This window comes from Sorex araneus, chromosome 1 (assembly GCF_027595985.1).
Source record: "Sorex araneus isolate mSorAra2 chromosome 1, mSorAra2.pri, whole genome shotgun sequence".
Classification (NCBI taxonomy): Eukaryota; Metazoa; Chordata; class Mammalia; order Eulipotyphla; family Soricidae; genus Sorex; species Sorex araneus.
The window spans coordinates 263,028,804-263,048,193 of NC_073302.1; the positions used below are offsets into that span (position 1 = coordinate 263,028,804).

Genomic DNA, 19,390 nt, shown 5'->3' on the forward strand with positions numbered 1-19,390 from the left:
TTAGAAAACAATATGCATCAATTTCTTTTTATAGAAAAATTGACAAGGGTTTATTTAAAATCTCACAATTGGCTTACTTCCTCTGGTAAAACATTATGAGGTTATTTATATAAATCATAATAGAATAAGAAATAAAAATGACGTAAATTGCCATGTATTGTCATTAATAATGAAAGTGTGAAATTTGTTATTTTATCTAGAAATTATTTACTATAGTGTAAGTTAAAATTATGATTTTCCAAACACTCCATATTAAATGCATCTGTTTTATCAAGGTTGATCAATACTGCTTTTTGGTGCTCAATTAACTTACCAAACTTTTCATAAATTCTTAATGAAAAGTGGAAAATACTCAGTTGTGTATTCATCTTGATAAAATTATAATTTCTAAAAAAGTGTTTACCTTTTAATCAATACACTTAATTAACAAGTGGTATTATTCATTTCATTCCTGAGGTGTACATATACTATTGGGATTCAATTTTGTGGTTCATTTACGTTACAGCAATTACTTGGAAATACTTGCCCCAGCATCTAGAGAACAGTTGGAAGGATCTTTCTGGAGTTAGGGACCAGCTGGATGGTTATCATTGAAGCTTAACTTCAGTTAAAATAGTATATTCTCTGGTCTTAAAAATTTGTCTGAAAAATGTGAAGATTGGGCAGGAAATGCCTTATTTTGTCTGGACGAGTCTCATGCATGAAGGAACCAGCAGAGGAACCGACATGTGTGGGATGCGGGGCTGAGATCTCCAAGGCTGCTTGGATCGAGACTGGGCCTCTTCTGCCCAGATCCCCCATTTTCTAGTAGCTAGGCAGTCACACCCAGAAACTGCCCCTGGCACCGTGTAATCCCATCAATGGTCAACATCCAGAGACTATAAAACCAAGCTATTGGAAGCTCGTGGCCAAGATGCAGCTGCGAAATATCTAATAGCCTAGTTCTCCCTCTTGGAGAACCTAACAAGCTACTGGAGAGTTTATTGCCCGCTCAGGAGAGCCTGACAAGCTCCCAGTGGCGCATAAATATCCCGAATACAGTAACAGATATATACATGTCTCTCGGAGAGCCCAGCAAGATACTGAGAGTATCCTGCCCGCACGGCCGAGCCTGGCAAGCTCCCCGTGGCGTATTTGATATGCCAAAAACAGTAAGATAGGTCTCATTCCCCTGACCCTGAAAGAGTCTCCATTGTTGGGAAAGATGAGTAAGGAGAGGTTGCTAAAATCTCAGGGCTTAGTGTAATAGAGACGTTACTGGTACCGACTCGAATCAGTTGAAGCACAAGGGGATGACAGTAATACAGTAATATGTGTGTGTGTGTGTGTATATATATATATATATATATATCTGTGTGTATATGTATATATATGTTTTTTGCTTGAAGACTATGCTGTTAATTTTGAAATGACTTTATAAACTTTTAAAGTGACCCCATAAACTTTCATTCAGCCTTATAATAGAATTTAAAAAATGATTAAATAAGTTAAAAAATTTAAAAGTTTATCTAGCCTGAAACGTATGACTTAATTATGTTATTTTCTTCTTAAAGAAAACCAAAAGTTCAAGATCCACATATTTCTACTTTGAGCATATATATATATATATATTAAAGGGTGTGTTTGTGCGTGTGTGTGTTTGGGGATTTTTATGTTGGTTGTGTTTTGGTTAGGGGTCACACTTGGTGGTGTTCAGAACTTACTCCTGACTCTGCACTCAGAGATCATGCCTGGCTGAGAATGGCATCTAACTTGAGTTGGCTGCATGCAAGTCAAGCACTCTATCTTACTGTACTATCTCTCTTACAGTACAGAAAAAGGATTTGAGGTATGTGCTACTGCAATGATTCTTTAAAATACTGCTATAAATATTCACAAGAAAATGGGCTTGCTAAAATCTGAATAATCCAAAAGGAAAAGTGAATTGAACCAAATATTTATTAAAATATGATTAAGATATCTATGTCCCAAATCTGTATTGAATGTTATTAGTCTTTCCAAAGGAGCAGGGGTGGAACATTATTTTGCAGAGTATCATGATCCCATATAATTTTTGCAATTATAAATTTATAAATTTCCTGTACAAAGTATAAATAATTTTTTCAGGGAATCCTGTCCTTTTCTCTTCTCTTTTTTTTTCTTTTTTTAAACAGAGTCATCATGATTTACAAAGTTATTTACAGTTGAGTTTTAGATATACAATTTTCCAATACTAATTCCACCACCAGTGTAAACTTCTCACCACCAATTTTTAAACTTAGTTTGTTACTCAGCATTGCCAATGCATGCCATACTTTTAAGTTCATTTCTAATACAACAAGTATTCAAATATTATAGTTATAAAATGATGTTATACTTGCAATTATATTTTAATAATACCTTTTCCTTTTGAAGAGTGTGATTTTAAAGATAGTGAATTTCCTCCTAAATTAACCAAATAATAAATTTGACTTGGTATTCAGGTATGCATGTAATTAGAATACTAGATCTTAGAATTTTATGACTTTACTGAAAGATCAAGTCTCTAATATTAAGAGAGAGTCTTAAAAATAACATATTTTAAGGAAAATGTGACATCAGTTTAAAAATAAGAGAATGAATATTTTTACAAATAGTGAAATCCTAGGAAAATATATATATTGTGTTTAAAACACTATAGACTCAAGAGTAAATGCAACGGACCATTCAATTAAAAATAAATTCCCATATGCATAGCTGGAGAGCTAGTGCAAGGGTTAAGACTTTCGCCTTGCAAGTGGTCAAACCTGTTTCAATTCCTGGCTGGCTCCACATAAGGTTTCACTTTCAGGAGTGACTTCTTATTACAGAGCACGAAGTCCTGAGTATGGTATGACCCCCTAAGCCTTCCCAAAATAAAAATGAATTAAAAATATACATCATCTAAGAATTTTGAATTTTTGGATCACAGTTGTCTAATATAATTGATAAAAATAAAAAAAATTAACAGCTGTATTCATTAGTGGATCATATAATAGACTTTTGGCAGAAGAAAACAAAAAAAGTATGACAGGGTTATATAACAGAGTTTAAGTACACACAATTATGATGTATAATTCTGAAATAAACTTTAGCACTGATAAGGAAAATATGTCTATAAAGTCCATGTATACCTATAAAATCTATGCTGTGTAGTCATACTCCCACTCAAATAAGCGAATTATTCAATAGGAAGAAAAAATTCCTTCACGCTACTAGATGAGACAATCAATGGGAAGATATGAGAGACAAAGTGCAGAATGAGTACACTTATTCTCTTCAAAGAATGAGTATTTGGTCATTATCTGAACTGGAATTAGCAAACACTTCGGTAGATACAAAATGACCTCTTAATCACAATAACCAAGAAAGAACATAGTTAATATGCATTACATATTATGTTGAATATATTAATTTATATTTACACATTTAATATATATGCATATGTATTTACCCTATGATATTGTGAAAACATAAAAATCAAAAAATGATGCTAAATCTTTAAAGTTCTGTTCTTGCCATTTAAACTGTTTAACACACACGGTTGTACTTAGGGCTCACTCCTGGTTTTGCATTCAGGAATCACTCCTCAAAGGACTCAAGGACTCAGCACTATAAGTGGTGCTGGAGACTGAATTTTGGTTGGTTATGTGCAAGGCCAATGACATCTTTGTTATAAACCTTACAATAACTTTATGATGTCTGATAACTAAGAAAATAGCAATACCCTTGTCAGAATAGCCAGACCGAAAGGTAGATATTATGCAAGAAAGCTTATTGGTTAGTCAAAACGTAATCATAACCCTGTTATTTTTCATCAGTATGATTTTATTTCTTTCAATCAAATAGAAAGAATATCTGTATCATTGCTTTATTTTAAAGTTCTTTCTTTTTTAGCCACTCTCTACATATGAAATTAAAATTAATCTAAAAGGCCAATACAAAAATAAGTGAATCACAGTGAGGATAGTAAAGATCATGAGAGGTTAACATTTTAATTTCAACAACATAATTCACAATGAAGCCAACTTAAATTTGACTATATGTTCTTTTTGCTTTATTCAAAAGATACTTGAATTATTAACAAAACTAGATTTTGCTCCAAATCTAAACACTTTATCTTGATGCATTTAGTTATTTCAACATTAATTGTTGAAATAACAATTGTTTCAACAGCTAATTAATTCTTAATGGTTTCAACAGCTCTGTTTTAAGAAAGGTATTTTAAGTTTCAGTTGTGATGCATTGTTTTATTTATTAGGTGTCCCTAAAGTAATTATTCATTCACACCCTAAAATGTTATAATCTTATATATTGGTCGAATAAACCTATTTGTGCTTTAATATAAGTATTATTTAAAATAATAAAATAATTTAAAATTACTATTATGCTCCTGAAACAAATATGATGAATTTCAGGGATATAATCCATAGACTCCAAGACATTTTAACTAGTTTGACTACATAAGATGAATTCCATTATGTGAGCCAAGATGCTTTCCAGTCTATGGAATAATTGGAGGCAAAACTCAGCAGGTTTCAAATGTTTCCAGCTGTGCTGAGTACTGACTGAGAAACAGATTCACTCTCTTATATGTTGTTTTGAAATAGGAGTGATGTATATGGTGAAAATCCCCAGATGGGTAGAGTTCCCGTGGGTGATCAACAGGGAGGTAAATTAATAACCAATATTAAAAGGAGCACAATGACTCTAAGATATGATGCACAAATGAAAGTGGTGACATACTCGAACTGAAAGCTGAAGCAAGTATAAATATGTAAAATAATAGGAACTAAGATAGAAAGAAAAAATAACAGTCCATCAACTATTCTCTGTTGCTATAAGAATCAACTTTGCAGAAAATCCAGATAACCAAAAAAGCCTTCTAAACTTCAGAGATAATTGCTTATTTAAAAGATACAACAGGAAAGATCATACAGAAAATTGCCTTGCACATGGCCAATCTGGTTCCATCTCTGGCACCCCATATTGGAGCACCTCTGGGGCACCTCTGGAGTACTTTCTGAGTGCAGAGCCAGGAAAAATACATGAGTATGGCCAGGTGTGTTCCCCAATTTACAATAAGTAAGTTAAAAGATACAATAAAACATTTAAGAAAACCACCACCAAAAATGTCTAACGACATACATCAAATGAAATTGGGGTCTTTGTCAGAGATAAGCTGGCATCAATGAAGGAAAGGTGTGGTAAATAGGTTATTAATTATTTAAATGTCTGTTTACTGTGGGACAGATATTTATATATTATCAATCACTTAATTTTTCAACAAATGTATGAGACAGGCATCAAAATATCCATTTTACACAAGAGGAAAGCAAGAACTGGTACATTTCAATGATGTGTGTGTCCTACGGCCACTTAAATTTTAAGTAGCTATTCATCAAGTAATTTTTCTTACTACTAATAGAAAACTGTACCTTATAGGTCTCATTTTCATTTTTTTTAATTTGGAAAGAAAATTAAATAGGCCAAATAATCTCAAAGGTCCATTTGAGTCTTGAGAAACTATTCTCCGAGTACTATTAGCTACCAAATTTATCTTTCTAAAATTAGTATAGTACCTAGACATTGCTTTAGTCACTATTTAATGAAAATTTTGGTTCTTTTTATAGAAATCATATGTGATTCTGCCTGCATGGAACAAAAATCTATTAAGGGAACCAAAATGTGTTAACTTTTTTCTTCTCAAAGGTTATTTTTCTCAAACAGCTACTTAAGGAAATCTGTTGATTATATTTATGGGTAATCACTCAATAATATAAGTGTTCAAAAATTCAAATATATATTCTGGATAAGAAGGCCTTAAAAAGAAGGAAATCTAACGCTGGGTTTTTTCTCTCTCTTTGTATTAATCTTATTATAAAAAAACAACAACAAAAAACCAAAAAAACATGTTTTCAGGAGGGTAGCTCAGTAATAAGAGCACCTGTCTGATATGTGTAAGTCTTCAAGTTCAATCTCAGGCAGAACACAGATGTGCACACACACGTGCACAGAAGTTTGTCTAACAGTGGTTATTAGGAAGCAAACAGGAATAAAAATACCACTGACATATTTGTTACAGTGGAATAAATTCATATGCTTTAGAATCAGCAGGTTTCTAATTATCTGATTTTCTCACTGATCTATACGCAAAATTCATTAGTGAAGCAAGACACCAACAATCACATGAGTGTGTCCTTTCACTGTTTTCAAAACAAAATTAGCAAATATGCAGTTTATGACTCCCACTTGCTTATCAACAGGTCTTAGGTTAGAAAAGTCCTCACTGGGTCTACAAAAAAGTGGAAGAATGGCAGGGAGATCACAATTTCTTAGACTGGGGACCATTCAGACTAACACACACACACACACACACACACATTCTTAAATTAATCAGCCCTTTTGTCATTGTGCCTCAGTGTTATTAGAGAAAGGAATGAACAATCACTGGAACCAAGTGTTCAGAATTCTTTCCACATCATTTAAAGGTCAAAATGCTTTAGTCTGGTCTCTGTCACAGCAAGAGTCAGGTGAACTTTTTGTGTTCTGTGCTTATTAGTGGATCTTAGTGTAATATGGTGGTCTAAAGCTAGTTTACAGACAAGTAATTTGTGAAAAACAACCTGAAGTATGCACTGCTTTGTAGTGTTTATTCTCTACACTTTTTTTCCCACAAAAATAAGTTTCCCAATGAACATAACATTTTAAACTTGAATCTGGTCTAAAAACATTGTTTTTCAAGTAAAAGTAGACCCTTTAGGGGAGAAAGCACAATTTAGATATAGAGTTGCAACATGGAATAAAAGGTATGTGACTCAAAAAAAAAAAAGATAACCTACATCTCTGTCTCTGTTTCCATATCAGTTGAATAAGAATGATGTTTTGACAAGATTTTTATAGAATTTAAATCAATGAAGGTGTCTGTGTATTAAACATATAAATCATATTTCAAATATCGGCTGATTTCTTATTTTTGGTAAACACCTATTGCCTGTCTTCTATGTTGACTCTTCTAGTCTCTATTACAGGTCTAGTTTTGAAAATAAAAAACAACCACCTAGTGCTTAACTATGAGAAACTTTATTATATTTACTTAGGTATTTTCACTTAAGTTGCAGTTATAAGTAATTCATTTGACTGAAAAAAATCATGGTTATTCAGCATGATGTTTTGGCCAATCCTGAATATATGCTTAGGCCTGACACTGCACATGCCAAAAAGGATGCACACACCCTCCCAATAACAGATGGTCCTTCAGGAACAGTTTAAACCCTGAGGAGTGCTTCTCCCACTATCATCCAAAAGTCAATAATCCTTAGCTAAAGCAAAATTTAATTGTCTAAAACAGCTACTTTAGGTGTCAAAATGATTTTGCTTAATTATTACTGTGTTTAAAAATCAATCAATGAATCAAACATATTTTGCCCTCACTACTTGGCAGAAGATATTTCTGCCAAGACCAAGAATAAGTTCATGTCAAAATACAATATCCTAGAGATTGTATCTGCATTTCCTGTGATCTTATTAACTTCGGATAGTATCTTCATAAAAATTTTTCTTTTCATGTTAGAAATTTGAACAGACTAAGAACTCTGAGACATTACTCATCTATATAGTAATGAAAACTTTAAAAACTCTAGCGGTAACCAAAACTCCACTTTAAAACTCTGGGAAGGAAAGAAAAACAGTAGATTTGCTATTTCTAGAAAGCAAAGTACATCGTTGGCTTTTTCAGAAAGGGATGTAGAAATAAATGTATGTTATTTAAAACATCTACCAAGGCATGAAGCAGATGTGTACTGAGTAACATAAACGGATATAATCTACGGAGTGAATGACAAGAAACGGAGCGGAGCGAAGTTGCCAATCCAGGTGTGTTCACAGCTGACTAACAGAGAGATGGCTATTGTGGTTGAAGGATTCCAAGGTGAAAATCAGTTCAATGACATTTATATATGACACAGGGGGGCATCAACACACAACCCTGAGCCCACTCCATTTTGTCTCCATTTGTCACTTGCACCTTCCACAAAAAGTTTCCTGCAGAATTCTGTGTAGCTGTGTATTTGAAAGTCCTCAGCATGCAGCTGCTATCACACAGAGGCACAGATTGGTTGCATCCTCTGAATCCAAAAAAGCACCAGCATTTTTTTTTCCCTCAAGAAAAGGTCTATTATGGAACTACTGTCAGCAGAAGACATTTTCTTCCTATAAAAGATACAGCTTCATTTTATATATTCTGTTGTGTTTTCTTTATTCTCTGTACTGGGGTTTGTTTAATGTGGAAAATCCTCATTCACTAAACTAGAGTTGTTATTGTCTTGCATGAAAACTGCTCTGTTTTCCCAAGCAATCAACTATGATGATTTCCAACAAGTCCACTGTGCCTATTGTGAATTCCATTGATTATATAGATTTTACGATAAGTCAAGGTAAAGAATTTGGAAATTCATTGACAATATTTCTGTTTCTACCAATTTATATCTAACTAAGCAAAAGATACTAAGCATTGAAGAATGGTGAGACAGTACCAAAACAATGTCATTAAGGTAATACACTAATGTATGTCTTTAATCAAATTCTGGACTACAAATGTAAACTATTTATAAAGCAGAACAAATATGAACTCTAAATCCACCCCAAAGCAATTCCCCAGAGTATCAAAGCACTCAGTAGCCTGCCCTCTTCATTAAGATAATGCTATAGTTTTAAAGATACCAGGGGTTTTCATTGAATTAACATTTAGAGAAGAGTCTTTGAAAACAATTTGGCTTCTTCTCAAGAGAGTGTAAGGCCAGATTATGGGAATCAGACATACTACAGGTTAAGTGTAAACAGACCTGTGTTATCTAACTTTCATAACAAGAATCATCAAAGAGCAAATCTGTCTAACCTAAGACAGGTGCTTAAGATTTTTATTTTTTCACACCCATCCATGTTTCTGCATTTGGAGGAAAAAAACAGGCAAAGCTAAGTCCCTTGTCTATAAATCACTCTAATGTGAAGGGAAATGTGTTAGCTAGTTGTATTACAAAGCCTTTACTTCATATTTAATAGGCACCTGCAATACCAGCATTATACAAAGCTCTCTACTTTGCAAATCTTTAAAACCTCGCTTAATTTTCAGCACTGATTTCCTGCAATCTAACAGCTTATGAAGGGTTCACTGTGTCCATACAGATCTATGCAAAATGTGCCAGGACTTCCCTGTCTGTGATGGCATTCATTTGGAGGTGAATCCCAAACTCCTATCACTGGCATGCTTATTTCTCACTAAAATAAATATTCTCAGAACGAAAGCTGAAGATTAGGAGTAAAGAAAAAAAAGAAAGAAAGAAAGACAAGGAGGCAAAGTAACTAGCTCTGGGAGAGATATATGCAAATATCGGCTCAGTGACAATTCTTCATACCATTTACAATTGAAGCTTAAAGACTCAAATACTCTGCAATCCATTAGTTTCTCAATATCCTGAAAGGGATTAGAGTATTTCTTAATCAACTGCTAACAGACTGAAAAAGGCCAGAGTCTGGATATTAAAGCAGTGTAATACTAAAACGGGGAGATGGTCAGATAGAAATACAAACTGTGAAAGAATGTTAAGCTGTAAAATATTATACAAATACTGTAAAATTACCAAATTCTTTATGCAGTTTTCATAATTTCGAATTGATATAAATAGATGTGTGTATGAGGGTATAGTAGATTATTTTTAAGTAAGGACGATTTGCTATGTTTTCTCAAGTAAATCCAAAAATATTACATTCCAGAAAAATGCAGTAAAAAAGAATCAGTAATACTTCAATGTCATCACACAGCTGAACAAGTGGAACCAATTCCATTATTTTTTAAGGGTGCTTATGGTATATAATCGAATTGTTAATTGGGACTCATATCTTCACATGACATTTAAATAATGTTATATACTTAACGGTATATATTTGAGTACATAAAAATGGAATCCCTAAAGAATTACTTAAAGTCCTAAATGCTTTAAGCTATAAATGCTACTGATGTAGCCACTGTCTTGGTGTACAAGAAACTGTCTAGGAGACAAAAATAGGAGTGCGATATGGGTTGTTTTCTCAGTTTTTTACTACCATCAATCTTAGATGTTGAGGAAGAATAGTTGTATAACTTATTTAGGAATTTCAAATTTTAATGAATCTTGGCTCAGGGAAAAAAAAGAATATAAATCAAAACCAAAATGTCAATCATGGTAATATATCTTTCTTGTACTATGATTCTGATGACTGACAGCCCAATAGGTTTGTATCAAACAAAGGCAAAAAGCATGTGTTCCTTTCCAAATGAAATGTTTGACAGCTTTAACAGCTTTCTGAAATAACTGACGAAATCTTAAACGAGAGTTTATTTCCTATGTACATGAAAAAAATCCTATTTCAAAATTTAAACTTGCTTCTGAGATTCAATGCAAAATTTTGGGTGTTAACAAAAAGGCCATTGCATATTATAATTGTTATTCATGAAAACCTTATGCCTCCATACTATTGAAAACTTTAGAATACGCCTCTTACTGACATACATTCCTAATTTCTCACTAATATTTGGTTTATAATTAGAATTTTATTTCAACAAACCAGATATAACTGTTAAAGTCCTAGAGTATTTTTAACATATTTTGAAAAGAATACAATAAGTTGTTAAAAAAAGCTAAAAATAAAGCTCTAAATTGTGTTTTCCTTATTTAATTTTCCACTTTACTAACTTTAGAAGATCTAAGCTGATTTATTAATGAGATTAATAAAAAATCTATTTTAAGAAAACATCCAGCCAAATTCAGAGATTTGGCTTATGCCAAGGATTTTTTTTTTGTGGCAAAGTAGTCAACTACCTTCTTAATTCTGTTTTTTCATTTTTTTAATGAACAGTAGGCTAAGAGTTCAACTATGACAAAGTCACACTGAGAAAGTACTAAAAATGAATACAGCTGCCATGACATTAGTCTTGATAACACCCCACCTGATTCTACTAGCAACATGACCACCATCGTTTTTACCATTTGGTGAATTTCTGCATCTCCCTCAACCTCAGAAGAAATTCAGAAATCAAAAAGTCCAAATACCAAACTAAAACTAATTTATGGAGCCAGAGATGGTGAGAAAGTGTGATGGAAAGGTATCACTTTCATATATGAGGACTGCCACACATGACAATGTAAAATGAAAAAATTCTTGCTCAGATATCATTTCTAACATTTTGGGTATAATTTGTATTTCTAATGTGCTAATGTAAAAAAAAAATAACTTCAGTGATTGCAACTGATTATGGTTTTAGATGGGGGATTCTGTTAAATGTAAATTCTTTGACTGTTTCACACATTTTAGTAGGTACTAGTATGGAAAATTATTGTTTATAATATTTAACTTATTGGCATACACATATAACATAATAATATTCTGAGTTATTTGAAGTTCAATATTTGCAAGGAAATTTTAATGATACCAAAATCTGTTATGAGATGCCATGAGAATGACTCATCTGGACTAAGGGAACATCAATTTGCTGTGTCTGTCCTTAAAAAATTCATTGCAACAACATTTAGAAAATTAGATAATAGAAGATTTTAACTACAGGACTTTTTTTTATGTTAACAAATATTTGAGAATAATAAAAATACTTGATCTAGTAACAACTTTTCATTCTTACACTTCTTAACACTATTAACAGTGTTAAGTATTTTATAATTTAGGAATATCAAGTCAGTATTTACCTCATGAGTTTGAATAGATTGTCCATCCTTATTTAATTCCTGATTTATAATGTAAAGAGGGCTAAGTGTCACCTATATTACAAGTCTAAAACCTCACTTCATCACCATAGGATACATAGCCAAAGGAAAGTAGAACTAAAAACTGAAAACATTTTAAATATATATTGCATTTTAGGGGACAATTTTTTACTACATGCAGTACATGATCAATACTCATTATAAATACTCCCAAACTCCAAAAATTAGTAAGTAAAAATATTTAGTGTTTGCTCACTTCTTATAAGGTAACATTTTCTCCCTTAACTTTCAATTGCACTTTCTTCAGTGATAAACAGCAATTTTATGTCTGCCTTGTGCAATTTATATGACCTAACAGCATAGAGCTTCTTCAGGAATCACTCAAAAATGCAAAGTAATTATAAAGGTAATATAGCATCTCCAAATGATTGGAAGTAGAAATAATCCACTTTATACATCAAAGCATATATTCCTTTAAGTACAGTAAGCATATACACTCTCAGTGTATATTTTCTCCATATATGCATGAATGTAGACTTGAACAAATACTCTAGAATCTAACATCTGTATGTTTAAACTCAAAAATGAACATCTCAGTTAGAAATTTCCACATGACTCTACCCAGAACCAAGCTCTCAAGCAATTATCACAGATTGGTTTGTTACTGAAAGTTGTCAGATGTAAATTGGTCAGTTTTATCTCCCTAACAATTTCATTTATACCCCCACAAAAAAGCACAGTGGGCCAAGAAAATTAATTCCCTAAATGCTGTCAACTGGGGTTGGGAAACAGCAATAAATAGCTTACTGTAAAGCCTCCAGCTACAATAAAACGGCTGTCAGTAACTGAGCTGAGGGCTGGGCTGTGCAAAAAACAGGTCCTCTGGAAATGATGATCTGAAAGGGAAAGGAGCTGACATTTCTTGTTCCAATATGCTGAGGCAGTGGTTCTCAAAGTGTGATCCCTGGACTACCAGCATTAACACTGAATAGTGGCTTGTTGGCAATAAAGTTTTCAAGTGTGACTTCAGTTGCATTGAATCAGAACCTCTGAGGCACTGGGAAAGTTCAGGGAGGAAGGAGCAACTACAGAGCTTTCCAGAAGTTCTCCAGGGAATTCTGAAACAACCTAAAATCTGATAACTTAATATTGTATTTTTATAATCTATCTATTAAGAACCTTTTCTCCTTAGATAAACTACACCAATGAGCATTACCAGGTACAGCACTTCTGGAGATGGAATTATGTCTATGTCCTTTTAACCCAATAACCATGACCTTTTTTCTTTCATGAATAAACAGCAGGGCATGAACTTAAAAAAAAGACTTGGAAATATCATTGAATCTGTGAATAAGTTCACTAGGGTATATGCAAAAATTAATAAGGAACATTCAATAAGAAATTTGTTATATCAGGAAAAAAACCCTTATAAAAGAGGAGTGGAGAAATATGATTTACAATAATTTCACATATTCTTTTCAGGATTACACACCAGCAGGAACAAAAAGTTGAATGAAGGAAGAATTGATAAACTAATAAAACTCATGGTATATAAGTTAATAATTATATTTTAATTATCTGGACAACACAGCGTAATGATTTTTAAATTTAGTAACCTTTTACTCAACAATCTTGAATTTTCCCCGCACATCAGCTAGTACCACAAATTAAAAAACATTTTGCCTGCTAAAAAGTATCTATGCCAAGTCAACTAGATACTCAACTCAACTTGCAAGCAAACATATCTGTATGTTTGCTTATAAATTCCTTTAAAACACTTGTGGTACTAAACACAGCTTTGAAATTTGTATAGTTTCAGGAACATTTTGTATAAAAGCCACTGGTTGAAATGCTAGAATTAAAGAATTTCTATTTTTCATTTTAACTATAATGTTTTTAGATAAGAACAGAGAGTTAAGTGAAAAAAATTAAAAAGATAATATATATATGATTTAAGCTTTTATTCATAGAAAATATGCCACCTTCATAATAAAATTGTACATATTGCTATCAGCATTGTCATAACTCTCCTTACTTATAATAATCCTTTTCACAATATTGCAATTTTGCTTTCTCAGACTGAAAACTTCTAAAAAGGTATGAACAAAATCTTTTTCAATAGCTCTTAATCATAATAGTGAAGCATAGCTACATTTGAACACCAGAATGTCTACATGAAAAAGACACAGTGACACAAGGTCTCAAGGAATGCCTGAAATGCACTTCAGTTCCAGTTAAAGAATCATGCAGCATCCTAGTCCAGAGATTAGATCATATAAACAAACATACTTGTATCTGACTACATCCCAATAAAAGATCTCTTTCAACTTTGTTGAATGCTGTTATAATATAAGTCATTGAACTACATGATAGTTACAGCTTGGGGGAAGAAATCAGAAAAAGTAGGTCTGCAAACCAGTGCTAATACTCAACAAAGTATATTAGTATATTTCTTGGGAAAACAAATTCCAGATTAGTTTTCTCAAGATTTAATTTTAATTTCTCAAGATGCAAACCATAAAACATCAAGATATACTTGGAGTGACCTTCACATTAATATGGCAACAAAAAGCCATTTTTTTTTTCATTTTTTCCTTTACCTTAAGTTTGCAATTTATTTGTAAATTCCTTTAGTTCCCTAACTAACTATTCTTACCAGAATTAACATTTTGCCAACTTTTATAAATATTGACTAAGCTTGGGCAAAAAAAAAAAAAATCTGCAGTTTAAAGCATCAACTTCTAAGAAGCTGATGAAGTTTCCATGTAAATAAGGCATTGAAACTTCAACTTGTATCTATTGACTTCAAATTCTACTTGAGAACTTCTAACCTGGCTTATTTTCATTTCTTCCTTCCTGTCATCCAACCTCTAAATACATGTACTTTAAAAAATAGTCTAGATAGTTCATCTTTTACTTGAAAAATTAAGTATTTCAGGCATTCTACTTTATGGAGAAGTATCTACATGATTCATTGCCAGAATTATTTTTAGAACTTATTGCCACCAAGCTATAAAGTCACTCAGATAAATAAATAATTCATGGTAAGAAGTACACAGTCTCAGTAAGACACCCTGCCCCCAAAGAAAGAATCACTCTTGAGTTTTCGAACAAGTCTCAGTGACTGCCAAATACTATCCTCCTACAAAAGTATTTTGTTTTACTTGCTCTTCTGAAATCTCAATGTCTCTTATTTCTAAGAAATCCACATGGGCCACCACCATAGGTAGACTCAATATCAACAAAGAAAGAACTTGGGTTATGAAATCCTAGAAAGTTGGTGTGATGAGAGCTAATCACAAAAGAGCAAGCAAATGAATTTAAATGTTAGTTGCTCCACAGAAATTGTCATTAAATAAAAGGTATCTTTGGCTGTGGAACCAGCTTGATCCTTCCCTCCCCCATCCTTTTGCTACTGCGGGATTGGCACCTGGCCAGCACCAGCGACATGATACCCTAGTGCCATCTACAGGCTATTATTGACACTCAAATTTCATGGTAACAGACAAGCACCAGTGAAATAAATTAGACAGCACTGCATTTAAATCTTTATTAACAGAGAATTATTAGACCTAAGAAAAACTAATTCTGGATTTGGTTGAAATATGAGTTTCTCAGCCTCTTAATCCCTCTTCATATGGCATATTTCACAGTTTAAAATGAGTTATGACAGATCACTTATGCATTACTAAGATGAGAGAATATTTACAATGAATTCATTCTTTTTTCTGTATAAATCAGTTAGATTAGTGAGAAGGCATTCCTTCTTTTTTTTTTCTTTTTCTTTTTTCTTTTGAAAGAGAACTTTGGTCATTGTGGACAAACTGCAAACTTTTCGAGTAAATACCCAATTTACTATATTACAATAAAACTATCTGAAATCAAAGAGAATGCTTCCTGTATGGCTTAGTTGCAATCTATCAACAACCATGTGCTTCACAACTGATGTACATTATATACGCCACTATCTTGTTCAGAGACTAAAAAAAAAAAATTAACCCCTTTAGCAACCAAAGCACCAAAGCAATTACAGCCAGACCTTCAAGCATAATTTATAAAACTTGAGATTTGAAGGTGACTTTTTTAGATCATAAATCTTGAAGCTCTCAATTTAGAAACCTCAGGAGCTGAATTTGGCATATCAGGACAGGCTTTTCTTCTTCAGAAAATATTATCTTGGGACATTTTGGAATCATTTCCACTTTTCATCTTTTGCCATGTGAAGGAAACTAGGAGGTTAAGTTATTCTCAGTACTCAGAAATTTCAAAGCTGTTCTAAAAATTCTTGACTGAGCCCCAGAGGGATAGAAAAGGGGTCAAGTTTTTTTTTTCCCCCTCTTTATAACTAAGCTAAAGTTAGACCAAAACAATAGACACACTGGCACGTTAATACTGGTTGACTGGGCACTTGTATGCAGTACTTATAGACCAGTAAAAGTGCTCGTTTACCTGTCTGGTGTGTAAGGGGCCCTTTGTCTTGAAGCCTCCTTGGGAACTGCACTCTGAGGCACTGAAGTGATCTGAACTAGTGGAAGAACGTTTGGAAAGGGTGTCACAACCCCCGACAAAGGTGTTGTCCAAAGGGAGCTCCTGAATCACATGATGCTTTTTCACAGAAACTGGAGTGTCTGGTTTAAGATGAAAAGCAGGCTGCGGAGAAGCAGATTTGTAGTGCTTGGCCAGGTCAGGGCTGTTAGGCTTGAAGGTGGTGGGGGGCGCGGGACCCCAGTCAAATCTTCCTATACCTTGCTCCTCCAGCTCAGCCGGCAGGCTGATTGTCCCATTGATAGGTTCATGAACTGCATCATCTGGTTTGGACTCTTCAATTGTAACAAAGTTCAGAAGAGAGCTCTTGGGAGACTTTCTTTTCTTCCTTTTCTTTTTCTTGTTTTGTTTGTTCTCCTGATTTGGCGACATCCATTCAGCACCTTGCTTGCTCCTCTGAGCCGCTTTGAATCTGGATGCATGGCGACAGCGCACCAGGACGGTCACGAAGATCACCACTATGACCACCATGGCACCTGCCACGATGGCAATCATGATGGTGAGATAGTCCTCATTTTGGTAGGGTTGGCTACTGTCCCCTATGTTCCTGTCCAAGGGGGTCTCCATAGTCCTGCGAATCAAGTCATAGATATAGGAGGCATTCCCAGCAGTGTCATTCACATAGAGAAAGACAAGCACAAGTGTGTGCAAAGACTTTGGGTACCCGAGATCACTTATGTTGACCACCAAACGGTGCAGGCCTACATCGGTAGGTGCTGGTTTTTCCTCCAGAGTAATGTTACCTGTTACCGGATCGATGCGAAACAAACCTTTGTTGTTCCCACTTACAATGGTATACTTCAGTTCAGCATTCATCCCAGTGTCAACATCTACTGCGAAAACTTCTGCTACCACAGAGCCAGGGATGGCTGAGAGGGGCACCAACTTGAAAGACGTGTTAGAAGGTGGGGAAATGACAACTGGACTGTTGTCATTGACATCCATGACATTGATCGTGACTTTTGCAGTAGAGGATCGGGGTGGCTGGCCTCCATCAGTGGCTTTGACATCAAAAGTGTAGGAACTCTGCTGTTCTCTATCAAAGGAGACATTTGACTTTATGACTCCAGAATAGGGATCCAAGACAAAATTATCATTGTCGTTTAGAATGGAAAGAGTCACAGCTTTATTCTCTCCAGCATCTGCATCTGTCACTGTGATAACCCCCACAGTACTATACTTTGGCAGATTCTCAGACACAAAAAATTGAAAATGATTATGAGTAAACTTGGGGCTATTGTCATTCTCGTCCAGAACAGTAACTATCACAGCCGCCTGACTTTGCAGGGGAGGGGTCCCATTGTCCCTGGCAGTTACTGTAAAAATGAATCGCTCTTGTTCTTCTCTGTCAAAGACTCTGGAGGCTGTCAAAACTCCTGTCTTTCGGTCCAGATCAAAAAAGGAGGCATTCGGTCCAAGCTGATAAACAATATCTGCATTTTTCCCACTGTCTTCATCTGTGGCACTAATAGTTGTTAAGTATAACCCACGTCGATTGTTTTCTGAAACTGACAGCTCAATTACAGGCTGGCTGAAAATTGGTGGGTTGTCATTTTCGTCCTCAAGCTTAACCCTTACCAGGGCAGTCTGATTTAAACTGGGCTTCCCAGAATCAGAGGCAACAATTTTAAAGCTGAATTCTTTGGTGCCCTCATAGTCCAGCAAAGAGGAGGTCTCTAACAAATATTGGTTGTCATACACTGCCTTCAAATGAAATGGGACCTCTCTCTCAATGAAACAGATCACTTTGCCATTCACATCTGTGTCCTTATCTGAAACTGTAATTAGGGCAATCTTTGTATTGACAGGATCTTTCTCAGATAAATACACTGTGCCATTGATGGGACTTATAATGTACCTGAGGTCAATGTTAGGAGGGTTATCATTTACATCAGTGACATTGATGGTAACCGTTGCTCGGGCAGGAGTGGAGCTGCCATCACTAGCCAGCACTGTCACTTTGTGAATGGCTGTCTCCTCTCTGTCTAAGGACCTCTGAACTGTAATCAGCCCAGTAGTATTATTTAAAGCAAAGAGTCTTTTGGTTGCAGGAGCGACCTGGGCACCAAAAATGTACCGGATTTCAGCATTACTGCCTATATCTGCATCAGTGGCATGAAGCTGAATTACAGAGGTGCCTACTGGGGCATTCTCTGGAATATGCACTTCCACTTGACCCTCTTTAAACACTGGTCTGTTGTCATTTACATCACTTACTGTGACCTGCAGTATGGCTGTGCTGGATTTTTGTGGAGTGCCTCCATCCTCTACTTTGATTTTCATCACATAGGTATCTTTCTGTTCTCTGTCCAAGTTTTGCTGAACAATCAATTGCGGCCACTTCTCTCCCTCTGGAGTTTCCACAATATCCAGTCCAAAAACACTCTGCCCATTTAACAATTCATAATGCTGCACACCATTGAAGCCTGTGTCAGGATCTGTTGCCGATGGGATTGGAAAGCGGCTGTTGATCAAAGTGTTTTCTGGGATGGAAATATTGATGACCGGAGATGGAAACATGGGGGCATTGTCATTGGTATCCTTGACAATTATTTTTATTTTGATCAGCCTGAAAAAATCGTTGGGGAGGATCACCACCTCAAGTTCAAAGAAACACTCATTCTCCTCAGCATAGGAGGCTCCGGCGCAGAGTTTTTCTCTGTCTATTCTATTGGAGGTTGTGAAAATTTCCCCCGTGCTGCTGGATACTTTCACCAAAGGGGCATCCCCCGCTTTCGAAACCAGTCTATAGACAAGGCTGGCACTGGTCCCTGTGGCAGCATTGATGTGAGAAATGTTCAGATCCTTTGGTATGTTTCCTATGGGCACATTCTCAGGCAATTCCTCTCTAATAGTGTAAATAAGTTCTTGAGCTATTGCAGAATCCAGCCTTAAACAGGCAATCAGAGCAGCCAACAGGTAAAAATCCCTCAGGTCCATGATAATGTATTTATTTGCTTTTCCTGGATTTTAGGGCTTAAAGGTTTCCACTGAGGAATGATGCACAAACTGCAAGAGGAAGCGGGCATGGACTGGAGGATGCATTACATCTCATCGTTTATTTGGAGACAGCCACTGTCAACACAATCGTATAG

The 19,390-nt window shown here is 34.9% G+C and overlaps 1 protein-coding gene across 8 annotated transcripts in view; it reads right to left on the bottom strand.

Moving 5' to 3' along the window:
* Window positions 1-19,390, bottom strand: part of PCDH9 (protocadherin 9) — a 995,059-nt gene that overhangs the window by 973,843 nt on the left and 1,826 nt on the right. For all 8 annotated transcript variants that reach the window (XM_055138126.1, XM_055138101.1, XM_055138117.1 and 5 more), the window contains exon 2: window positions 16,200-19,370. In XM_055138126.1, coding sequence (XP_054994101.1) covers window positions 16,200-19,235 — 3,036 coding nt within the window. In that variant the 5' untranslated portion in view covers window positions 19,236-19,370. The remainder of the gene's footprint in view (window positions 1-16,199; window positions 19,371-19,390) is intronic.